The sequence below is a fragment of the Heloderma suspectum genome, chromosome 2 (genome assembly GCF_057233095.1).
Source record: "Heloderma suspectum isolate Gila_16-S chromosome 2, 16-S_ref, whole genome shotgun sequence".
Classification (NCBI taxonomy): Eukaryota; Metazoa; Chordata; class Lepidosauria; order Squamata; family Helodermatidae; genus Heloderma; species Heloderma suspectum.
This window is the reverse complement of record NC_139459.1, coordinates 70,833,199-70,845,807: the sequence shown is the minus strand read 5'-3', so window position 1 is coordinate 70,845,807 and position 12,609 is coordinate 70,833,199. Positions and strand designations below refer to the sequence as shown.

Genomic DNA, 12,609 nt, shown 5'->3' with positions numbered 1-12,609 from the left:
TAGATTATCCCTGGACTCCACACTCATAAGAGCAGTGTGGGGAAAAGGGTGTTCCTGGGAGTGGGGAGTGCAGAAATGTGTTGTCCAGCTTCCCCTCCCCACACTCCAATGTCCTGTGGCTAGACAGCCCAAATTGGCCATCTAGCTGCGAATGCAGGGTGGCTAGAGTGTGGAGGAGACAATCCTCTCTGCGCTCCTCCCGCTGTGCATTGGATAAGCAGTTGCCTCCGAGTTCGGAGGTGGCCCCCTATCCCCATACGATTGCTCCCTTAGCTAGTGGTTGTTTCATTTTATTTTCATTGTTTGTACTCTGCCATCTACCGCTTAAGTCTGTATTTTCTTCCATTTGCTTTTTTTTTTAGTGATGAGTATCTCTCCTGTATTTAGCAAGGGTGCCTTGTAGATATTTTACTTTGTAAGTAGTTGCATAATTTCACATTCTTTTCTAGTGAACCACAGTATGATGCTGGAAAGTTGGCACACTTCTTGACCCTTTCTTGACAAACTGTCCCATTACAAGCTGGGTTGCATTTGCCAGTGTTTGTATACTTGGAATCTAGGTCTGCAATAAGCATGCCATTATACTCAACAGCCATCTTTTCTGTCCCCCGTGCCCTGCCCTTTCTCCCCATTGGTTACCTTGGCACTTAACTGTTAGTCAACTGTCAGCTCATGCTAGGCAGCTCTGCTCTTTTCCACCTGAGGATCCCAGGGATGCTGTGGAACTTTTGAACAGGTGTCTGGATTCAGTTCTGGGATGAGTGAGGGAGAACAGACTGAAACTTAATCCTGGAAAGATGGCAGTTCTGTGGGTTGATCTGGATAGTAGTGTGCAACCAGGTCTGGATGATGTTGCACTCCTTCTGAAGGACCAGGTGCACAGCTTGGAGATGTTCCTGGATTGTTGCTGTCTGTGGAGGCACAAGTGATGGCAGTGGTCAGGAGGTTTTTTTTTTTTTAAAGCTCTGGCTTGTACATCAGCTGCAGCCCTATCTGGAGAAGTCAGACTTGGCCAAGGGCACCCATGCTCTGATTACCTCCAAACTAGACTGGTACCACTCTGGGAGACTTGGTTTTGACTGAAGAGCGGGGCAAAATACTGTAAATAAATATATGCTTTACATGGGACTCCTTCTGAGGTCTGTCTGGAAGCTATAGCTGGTGCAGGTTGTGACCACCTGGATGCTGGTGGGGGCTAGAAAATCTGAATACAACTCCAATCTTGTGACAGTTGCACTGGCTACCAGTATGGTCTTAAAAGCATTAAAACCCTCAACTTCCTGCCAGTAGACCCATGCCGTGCCCCTTCTACACTAGCATTTATGTAGCTTTGAAGATTTTTCAAGGCTGCCTTTGATACAGTAACTTATGAACTGCTTTGTAAGGTAATTTTGGACAACTGATCTGATGTGATCACCTTTAAATTTTAACTTGTCTTTTGCAACATTTTATATGTTGCTTTGAGAGGGCACAGCCCTAAAAGGCAGCTTAAAAGTACTTTAAATAAATTTGTCTCCCAACTTAAAACTGTCTTACAACTTCTGTTTCTTAGCTTCTAAAGGTAAAGTGGCTTTATTAATGTAGGGGTGATAACTGGAGTTGACCTCCTGAGAATATGTAATACAGTTTGTTTCTGTTAGTTTTCTACACGTTCGAGATAGCTAAAATCTAATAAGCCTGTGTTTTTATAATAGCAGAAAATAAATCAAGGTTGCTAGCTTGCATTATGACCAATCTGAACTGCTGAAATTTATACTGCCACAAACTTCATATTTTGTGAACAGTATTGCTTCTAAACTAACGATAGTTAAATCTAAAATCACTCTGTAGCAAAATAATTGTGTGTATCGTGTAGCTTGAAGACAAGCATATATAACAACTCTGTTGCTATATTTATGCACATGTTAACTTCATTTGCAGCTGGGCTCAGAGTGCAGAGAACTGAAAGATATTCATTTGGGGCAGTGTTACAAGATCTCAGATGAAGGAATGATCATTATAGCTAAAGGATGCCTGAAGTTACAGAGAATATACATGCAGGAAAACAAATTAGTAAGTACTTGCTATCATGTATTTAAATGAAAAATGCCTGCACATTCTTTCAGCTGCTCCTCCACTCCAAAGATTTATTAGTGTATGCTAACTAAGTTTTGGCGGGTGTTCTGGTTAGAAACTTGTTCACATTCTGATAATGTTAGCCTACAATGCGCATGGTGATTTAAAAACTGAGTCTCAAGATATGGCCCATACTTAATTGGTACCATTAAGGGTGGTCTGCTAGCTCAAGGTAATTGAAGAACTGTTCTTGTCTGGTGTGTTTTAGTAGTCAATATAAACTTAACAAATACTGCTAGCAAAGCAGTGCTGGAAACTAATCTGGCAGTACAAGTATTTCTGAACTGGGTTCCTGGTGGGCACACAACATTCTCTGAAGAGTTCTGTGCACTTCCACAGTGCAATGCATTGTTTATATGGCTTGGTTTATATGATCGCAATACTTGATGTTGGTCAGTACTGACTGGATGTTTTAGAAAAATAAATAAAAAATAGATACATTCATGGAGGAAAGGTCTTATGATAGCTAAATAGAACTTCAGCATACAGATTCAGTATATTTCTGAATACAAGATACTGGGTCCAAACAGGGCTGGTAGTCGCAGACATACTCTCTTTTGAGCTTCCTGAATACATCTGTCTAGCTACTATTAAACACAGAATCCTGGGTTAGATGGACTTTTGGTTTGAATCAGCAAGGCAATTGTGTTTTTATTAATTCTACAAAATAAATAAGACTTATTATAACGTTGTGATATTTCTGAAGAGACTGGCAATAATGGATCTTGGTTGTAAAACTTGGCGCATTTAAATGAGATGCTTTTTGTACCAGTGTCAACAAATGAAACTGGAGATCTAATATTTTCTCATGTGCAATATTTTCTCATTTCCCTAAGATTTATTATTATTTTGTTAAATTTATATTTGTTACATTTATATCCTGCCTTTTCCTCCAAGGAGCCCAAGTCAGTGTACCTGATCCTCCTCATCTCCATTTTATCCTCACAACAACCCTGGCCCAGAATCCCCCAGTGAGTTTCATGGCTGAGTGGGGACTTGAACCCCGATCTCCCTAGTCCCAGTCCTACACTCTTAACTACTACCCCACTTCTTCTCCCCTTTTACATGAAATTGTTCCTTCATGATAAGCTACAAATTTTGCTGCAGCTCTTCTTATTGCAATCAGGTCTGGTTCTGACATCACACTTTTGCCTTCACAGGCATTGTTTGAACTAATTCCTTTAAAAAGAAGTGGAAAAATAATGTGCAATGGAAAACTCTCATGGACTTCTGATTCTGATGTAAAGTTTTCCAGGTGGGTCCCTCAACAGCACTTCAGTGGAAGAAGCTTTTGGGTTACCCGCTCTTTCCAGTGTACTTGATGCATCTATTCATGAGAAACTGCAGCTGACCAGGCAAAACACACTTTATTCAAATAATTTTGTATGAGTTAATGAACGACTTTATCTGAGGAAGAAAAGCAGAATGTTGCTAGAACACCTTTGAAAATTTATAATTTGTATTCATCCAATGTTCTTTCCATAGTAAGTTTATTACTTAATACACTTAATACATAGTAAGTGTATTGCCAATGGCATGCACACTCTGCGTTTATTCAGCGGTCTTGTTAATAAGCTTTGTATTGGCCATGTTGGAGAGGCTGACAGTTCCATGTTCTATTATGCCATTAAAGTTCCAGTCTCTAAAAAGCCTAGTAAATACCACTGTATAATTGTCAAGGCACTCAAGAAGTACATTAAACTTGGCTTCACTGGTGTCTCATTGCAAAATAAACATCTTAAAGCCTTGTGCGTGCTTCTCCTCCTCTGTTCTTGGAGGAGAAATGAGCTATGAGCTTCCTCAGAATTGCTCACTCTGTTCAGATATTTTGACCAACACTGCAGGGGAAAAAAGCTCCTCCCCTAACAAGAAACCCACATTCCTTGCAACCAACCCAGAAGCAGAGTGAACATGATGCCACATCAGATGTGGTTTGAAAAGCACCAATTGGCCTTAGTTCATTAATAGGGCACATGCTTTGTATGCAGTAGTGTAGTGGCAAATTCAGAAGTGCAGGGTCCCTTCGTGACAGTCACAGCCATGCCCCTTCTAAGATTATACAACCTTGTAAGATATAGAGCCTTCAACTGGGATCCAAAAACAGTACAGCTGAGAGTAAAGCAGTGGTATTTCAATTGGACATCTGAGAAAAAATGCAAGGGTGTTAAAATCTTTTTCACCTACTCATTCACAAACATTTTAGGTTTTCAAAATATGATACTCTGTGGAAGCTTCACCTCAGCCCTCATGGACAAATCCCTTCTCGTTTAAACAGCCCCCTTGCACACCCCCTTAGCATCCCAACATTACCCATTAGCCTTCCCTAAGCTTCTTCATTATATCTCCCCCTTCCCCCTCCAACAGAAATGGCCACACACCCAGCTGGATTGAACTACACAGACACATGCGTGCACACAAACACACACACACAGTGGTGTAGTGGTAAATTTGGAAATGCAGGGGATCACTGTGACAGACTCCAAGGGCAGTCCAAAAATTTCAGGCAGCTGTGTCAATCCATATCAACAAACCAGTACTAGGAATTTTCATCTCCATCAGGAGCACTTCTTTGGTAAAGCCAATAGGTCTTAACTGCCCATTCCAGACCAAGTCATCCCAAATACTTTGCATTCCAACATGGAACAATATATTGTTGCTTGGAAAATTCATTCCCCCCACAGCTACAGTGAGAATCGCAGCTAAGTTCAGAGGGAACGGGATTCTGAAGGGGGTGGAAGATGACATCAGAGTCCCTGCTAATGAAAAAGTGCTGGCCCTGAGAGCCCTGCCTCAACTACACCACTGTTTGTATGCAAATTGTTTCAATCCCTGGCGTTTTCAGGAAACCCTCGAGAGCCACTGCCTGTCACTATTGTTCAGGCAATACTGAACTAATGGACCAATGGTCTCACCTGATATAAAGCATATTCTTACGTTCCTAATGTAGTTCCTGGGGTATATCCTGAGAAACCAGCTAATGTGCATGCACCTTAATTTTTGCGAGTATTTTGAATGCTTGATTCCCCACCACCAAAGGATACAGATAACAAAAATACAAGTACTGAAACCATGTCCTCATGTTGTAGCATTCGAAGGGTACCAGTTCAGAGCTTCTGTTAGCTAAGAAGAACTGGCTGGGATTTTTAAAGAGCTGTGCAGTGGCCACAGCAACCCAATTATGTGGCTGTACTTTAGAAGTCTTAACCTTTGTATTCAACTTTCACAAAATGTTGTTCAGTCATTAAGTCATGTCCGACTCTTCGTGACCCCATGGACCATAGCACGCCAGGCCTTCCTGTCCTCCGCTCTCTCCCGCAGTGTGCTCAAGTTCATATTCATTGCATCGGTGATGCTATCTAGCCATCTCATCCTCTGCCGTCCCCTTCTTCTTTTGCCTTCAATCTTTCCCAGCATCAGGGTCTTTTCCAGGGAGTTTTCTCTTCGCATTGGGTGGCCAAAGTATTTGAGCTTCAGCTTCAGTATCTGTCCTTCCAATGAGCACTCGGGGTTGATTTCCGTTAGGATTGACTGATTTGACCTCCTTGCAGTCCAGGGGACTCGTAAGAGTCTTCTCCAGCACCACAGTTCAAAAGCATCAATCCTTCGGCGCTCAGCCTTCCTTATAGTCCAGCTCATACAGCCATATGTTACTACTGGGGAAACCATAGCTGTCTAGGTTTGCCATAGCTTTCCCCCCAAGGAGCAAGCGTCTTTTAATTTCATGGCTACAGTCACCGTCTGCGGTGATCTTGGAGCCCAAGGAAGTAAAATCTGTCACTGCTTCCATTTCTTCCCCTTCTATATGCCAGGAAGTGATGGGGCCAGATGCCATGATCTTCGTTTTTTTAATGTTGAGTTTCAAACCAGCTTTTGCACTCTCCACTTTCACCCTCAACAAGAGGCTCTTTAGATCCTCTTCCCTTTTCAGTACTAAAACTCTGAAGGCTATAACAACACTTTCAGATTAAGGAAAAGGCACTGGCAATTAATGGGCTTCCACTTGGACTGTTCTACTTCAAGTCTGTTAATGTTTTCTGTGGCAGGGATTTTGTTTTAATTGCAAGGCCAGACTTGGAAACTGCCCCAGATGTTCAAGATGTGTACTTACGTATACTTGCATATAAAAAAGGCAGCAAACCTGTGAGAGCTAGATGGCCAATGCTTATGTTTAGCATTTCTCTGTTAGCATCCTAACTACTTAAGCTTATTGAAAACATTCCCATAACTTTGCCACACTATATAGAGCAGAAACAAAGGTTGTGCATATTCTGTGCCAAATGGTAATCAACACAAATTTTACAGTTAAGTTGCATAGGTATAACCAAAAAAATGGTTTGTTATGAGAATGCACTGCTGTGAGCTTCCTGTGATGAGCTTTGCTTTTGAATGTACTATAGTTCCTTTGTTATGCCCAATTAGGGGAAACTGGTTTATTCTAACTGATTAGCTAACATCTATTTGATATCCTGGTTTAACTAATCACAGAATAAACCACAGTTTCCCCTATTTGGGGCATAATGGGAAAATTGGTTTATTCAAAGTTAATAGTGGGCAGGGAAGCATGTGAGTCAAAGGCTTGTTCTCCTAATGGGGAACTATGGTCATGGAGTAAATTTAGGTACGCTGCTGTTTCTGTACAAATGTATTTCCTTGCTAGTGAGAGCTACCTTAGTGGCCACATATGAGCTGAGTTCTGGAATTACGTGGTTCAGATAGATATTGCCTTAGTCACAAACCTGCCAGCCTTTAGATTAGGTAAATTACTATTTCTCACAATCAGTGTTTGCCACCCCAGGTTTTTGTGAACCACCCAGAGAGCTTCGCCTATGGGGTGGGATAGAAATCTTATGAATGAATATGGAATTATAATGCTGGCCTGGCTTTGAGGATTGTTTTAAAGATTAGGGAGAGAGACCCATTGCCTTTCTGGTATTCTAATGTACAGATAATGACCCATTTTGCCTTTGGCCCTTTTCTGTATCAGAGGTGTGTGCTATGTTGCCTCTTCTTGGCACTGATGTGTTCACTGCTGGAATATATATGTATTTGTACATTGCACTGTAGAAAAGTGTGTGTATAATAAAAATGCAGTGGCTTGTTGCTGACATGTCATGAAGGCTCTCAGGTTTTTCAGCCTGGAGGTTGCCAAGGTATCATTGTCACAAAACAATTCTTCATATCCAGTTGCTAGGAAAGAGTGCTGTACGTGCAGTGATTTATCAGTTTCTTTCAAGCCTAAGGGCATTCTTCTTCAGCAACATCCTCCAGCTGAGTCATTTTGTATCACAGCATAGCATGTTAGCAGAGAAGTTAGGCAGTCTCAATTAGTCAAGTGCAGTGACTATCTAGAAGACAATTCTATATCTTAAGTAAGGTTTATATTAAGAAAAATGTTTAGATGTAAAACATAAAACAAGTGTGCCTAGATTCATAGAGCACGAAAAAAATTGGATTTTGAAAATGTATGTTTAGCTTATTGTGACATTATTTTGCTCCTTGTTAGTATTCTTTTTTATTTTTTTATATCCCGACCTTTGTCCAAAGAACTCAGAATGATGTACATAGTTATACTCCATCCCCATTTTTATCCTCATGACAACCTTTGAGATAAGTTGGCTAGGAGATATTAGATGATCTTAGGTCAGTTACTGAACGTTAGTGAGGGCATTTAAACCTGGGTTTTTCCAATCCTAGCCCACCCCACCCCATGCTGTATCTTATCTCTGTAATGCTTCAACAGGTTCCTGTCAGTGCTCTAATTCTGTTTCCCAGATTTCAGTCATTGTGCCTTGAGCTTAAGCGTGGCCCAGTCTAGTAGCCATTGTGTTTCTTGGAAATGTGAGTGTTTATAGTAGACAGAAATTAAAGTTATTGCTTATGTTTCCTGAACAAAATTAACCTCCAACCAGGCTTTGAGGGAGAAAATCATCCTTCCCTTGTATATATGCACAGATCATTGTAGGCACATCCTGGGGTTGGGAGTGGGGAGCAACTGTGCAACTATGTGTACAGGTTGTTAACCATCCCTAAAATATTGCAGAATGTTTGAGCTTGGTGTGTCCCATTACACAAATCTTGTATTTGTTAACACAAATTTGTTATGTAATAGTTGTTTACATAATTTGCCATTTTTAAAGTGACAGTTTTGTAGAATAGATATTTTGACCTGGTTTGCACATAATGGAGGCAATTTGTGGGTTAATTAACCCACAGTTTGTTGCAGTGTGCTCTGGACTGTCTCTTTAAATGCACAACTTCCTATTGGCCTAATTTGAGGTTGCTTTGTGATGTCTGAACCTGGACATTATGGATTAATCGTGGGTTAAATAACCTACAATTAACCTACAATTAGTAGTTAGGTTATCCTTGGGTTGCTTAACCCAAGATTAACCCATAGTGTCTGGGTTCAGATGTTACAGAGCAACCTCTGATTGGGCTGATCAGAGGTTGCATATTCAAAATGGTGGTGGCATGCACCATTAATTAATTAACCTACGCTTTGCCACTGTTACATCTGTATAGGCCCTTACTGTTTTAAAATGTTCTTAGGGCGCAATCCTATGGGGATAGGTGGCTGCTTCCGAACTCGGAGGTGACTGCCTATCCAATGCAGGGCAGGAGAAGCACAGAGGGGATCATCCTGTCAGGAGCGCCCTAGCTGCCTCTTGCAGTCCCCTCCAATAGCCAACTCAGGCCTCAGACAATGAGGATTCTTTCCAAGGCTTTATTCCTTTATTCATTTATGACTCTTTCAGATACTAATCACTAACGACTAAGCAAGGAACAGCACTGGGGAAAGATAGCAGAGTAGCCTAAGCTCCGGGTAAGGCAGTTGGTCCCTGTTTGAAGGAGAACCGCGGGAAGACTCTGAACGTATGGGCTACGGAGAGATCCTCCCTCTTTCCCTTGGGTCCTTGGGACGTGACCATTGTTTGAGCGCCAAACGAGCACAACGCCTCCTTTCCGCACCCTCCATCTGTCGTCACTCCCTGCGTCTGCGCTGAGCGTCCAGCAAGCCCCCCTCCAGCGCTCCCTCACTGCCAGGGTCACTATCTGCCCCAGGAATGCTGGAATCTCTGCCAGCTGCTGTGCTTGTGAGAGATGAGCGAGCTCCTCTCCCATGGATTGCTGTTCTTCCTCAGAATCAGAACCGCTCTGGGGCTCTAGGGGCTCAGTTTCCACCCTGACATATCCCTCCGTGCATCTCCGGCCCTGCATTTGTGGCTAGACAGCCGATTTTGGCTGTCTAGCCATGGGAAGGCGGAGTGGGGGAGGAGGCTGCCAGACGACACACAGGATGTGTCGTACCGGCATTTCCACCGTCTCTGCCCTGGAATGCCCTGTTTTGGCCACTCCACCCTCCTCTTCCACGCGTGGAGCACAGGGCCATTCCACACTGCCTGCAAGGCAGCACAGAATGGGGAGAAGGTCGTTTCTCAGGGAACTGACCTCTGAGCATGGGCTCCGATGTCAGTTCCCGGCAAACCACGTATCCTATGACTATCTAGCTGCTGACTAGCGGCCGTAGGATCGCTCCCTCCATGGCTTACCAGCAAGTTCTTCAGATCCATTTGAGCTCACATGAAGAAACTGCTGTGTAAGGTGATACAGGACCTATGGCACCGTCTGGTCTTGACTTCAGCTTACATTTGAAAGTCCTTCTGCTTCACTTAAAGTGAGAGTGATAATGCATTAATTAAGCAGTTATGACAAGGTTTGTATACTAGCAAATACATGTGAAAGTCAAAAAACGTATGAATCTGTGTTGCCCTGATCACTTTTAGCCATGGTTAGCCTTTGATATCTTTTGATATGTTTAATCCAATATGATATTCCCCACATTTTATTAACTTTTGTTGGACACTCCTGATACTGGCTACCTAGGGTATTCTTGGTTTGTTTGTATTTGTGTACGCTTCTCCCTCTTACCCCTTATACCAGGGATGGGCAGATGTTTTGGACTTCAGCTTCTACCATTCCTGACCATTGGCCATAGTAGCTGGGGCTTCTTGGGGTTGATGCCAAAACATCTGGAGATCTACCTTCTGCCCACCCCTGCCTTATGCTATTCAGATTGTATAGAACATTTCTCAATTCCAGTGCCATTTACTGTACAGAATCTCTTGGAAACTAATGAGATTAAAACATTCAAAGTAGACAGTGGCAACGTGAAGGGGCTGGACTGGCATCTGGGATTAGTTTCATCACCAGAACAATCCTGCCTATCCCCAGGAATGATCAGCCTGAGAATTAGTTTTGTTTCTGTCCAAAGTATTGCACTTGAACTTTTTGTGCAACTTTAATTGCACAGCTTGGGTTATAATGAGCACTTTTAAATAATCAAATAAATGGTATCACTTTAACCAGCTGACTCCTTCTGCTCTCCTCATCCACCCCCCCACACACACCTTATGTAGTACTTCTCACTGCAGAAGTCAGCTCCTGCAAAATAAGAGTTAGGAATTTGAGAAGGTGTTCTTTTTCGATGTTAGGAAAAGAAATGTTTTAATGAAAACAGTGAACCGCTGGGGGTAACAGTTATTTTATTGCCCAAAATCTATGGAGGCTTGCTGGCTGCATTAACGTTTTGTTGTTCTACTGCACCAAACTGAAATGGAAACCATTTTCCTGGAAATCTGATTTAATTTAATTAAAACAAGAATCCAACTACTCTTATTTAAAATATCATAGGAGTGGAGTCCAGTGAATGCTTATAAAAGTATGCTGGATATTGCATCTTGTTAAACCAGTACTATTAGTAACAGTCAGTTCTATAATTTCTTTCATCCTCCCCTAATACTAATACATTGTGTCTTTCTATCTATTTTGGCAACAGATATAAGGTATTAGTCCTTAAAGTGCTAAGTGTTAATTGTTATCTGTAAATATTGTAGGAAAAATGTATCAATTTCTATTGACCTTTAGGTGGCAGTGTTGACTTTAGAGATGCTACTAACGTACCATTGTGTCCTTGGTACAACAATGAAAAGCTTGGAAACAGATTGCAAATACAGTAACAGTGATACTATGTAGCCATAATTTTCTTATTCACAAGGATCAGTGTGTGTGAGTTACTGATTTTAATGCTCAGAAGCTACTCTTAAGGCATAAAACTAAGCTTTTCTGTTTTTTGAAGATTCCCTCCGCCCCCCCGTAATGGCCAGCCTACATGTGTGTGACTGCAGTTTCTGCCATTTTAACTTGATGGAATGAGCAGTTCCTAAATGACTTGGACAGCAGCGTCTATAGATCTAATATAGTGCCATGAACTATAAAACTCATGAAACAGTCTCAGTTTGTTTAAAGCAAATTTCCTTTTTGCACAGGAGATGCATCATGACTGCAATCTTTTGCAGCTTTTAATTTGCTGGTTTACACCAACCTGAAAAGTTACACTGAATATGGTTGATCCCGTGTAAAATGATGGTTTATATTCTTTGCAAAATATCCCAGTTTGAGTTCAGTGAAAAGTTAATTCTTTTTCGTTTGTTAGTTCACTAATCATGTGAACATGAGCCACTGCGGTGCAAGCTCCTTCATGCTTGACTATTGCCTCCCCACCTACAATGCTATAACCAGAGTCCTGGAGTCGAACCTTTGAGAGATTTCACCCGTGTTCAATAGTGGGTAAATGTGCCCTTCCCAGACCTCAAAAAGCAGGCTGTAATCATCAGTTCAGCCCTTCTTCTGAACACAGCTGTCAAATAGTTGGTCCTTTTTTTTGTCTGTGGATTTATGCCAGAATTAACTCCCAAGATACAGCCTTTTGAGTCTAAATTCCAACACTGTAATAGCTGGTTCAAGCTTCTTAATATTGCATTGTAACATAATACAAGGTTTAAAGTCTATTTTATATGCTTGAGGTCTGCAAGATTAATATGGCTGTTTTCATGTTAATGGAGTATGGAAAGAATGTTTCACCCATGGAATGTTATCATGTACTTGTGTATATATAACTTCTTAAACCTGACTTCCTCTTTCTAAAGAGAACATGATTCATAATATATTAAAGAGTACTCAAGTATATTGTGCACAGCTATTTGGTTACTTTCTCTTAGCTGCTTGTGCTTTAAGATTTCTCACTAAGCAATATGTCAGACTAATTGTAAATTTATTGTATGACTTTCAGATTGGTAAGTATTGCATGTTGCCTGCTACCTTTTAAGCAAAAAACTACATTTGAGAGCAAGCTACTGCAAAACAAACATTAGCGAACATCGTAATTGGATTTGCTTGTTTCAAATTGTTCTAGTTTTGCATTTCAGTGCCTTTATGATATAGCAGTTTCTCTGGTATTTATATGGGTAGTAGGATGACTTCAGAATAGACTAGAGCAGGGCTGGGCAACCTGTGGCCCACCAGATGTTTTGGCCTACAACTTGCATTGTAGATAGCATAGCCAGTGGTGAGGGATGATGGGAGTTGTTGGCCAAAACATCTGGAGGGCCACAAGTTGCCCACTCCTGGTCAAATTTAGGTTGCTTCTCTCCTAGC

At 41.6% G+C, this 12,609-nt stretch overlaps 1 protein-coding gene across 9 annotated transcripts in view; it reads left to right on the top strand.

The window, feature by feature from the left end:
• Positions 1-12,609, top strand: part of FBXL17 (F-box and leucine rich repeat protein 17) — a 253,495-nt gene that overhangs the window by 6,023 nt on the left and 234,863 nt on the right. For all 9 annotated transcript variants that reach the window (XM_084833836.1, XM_084833839.1, XM_084833837.1 and 6 more), the window contains exon 4: positions 1,921-2,052. In XM_084833836.1, coding sequence (XP_084689962.1) covers positions 1,921-2,052 — 132 coding nt within the window. The remainder of the gene's footprint in view (positions 1-1,920; positions 2,053-12,609) is intronic.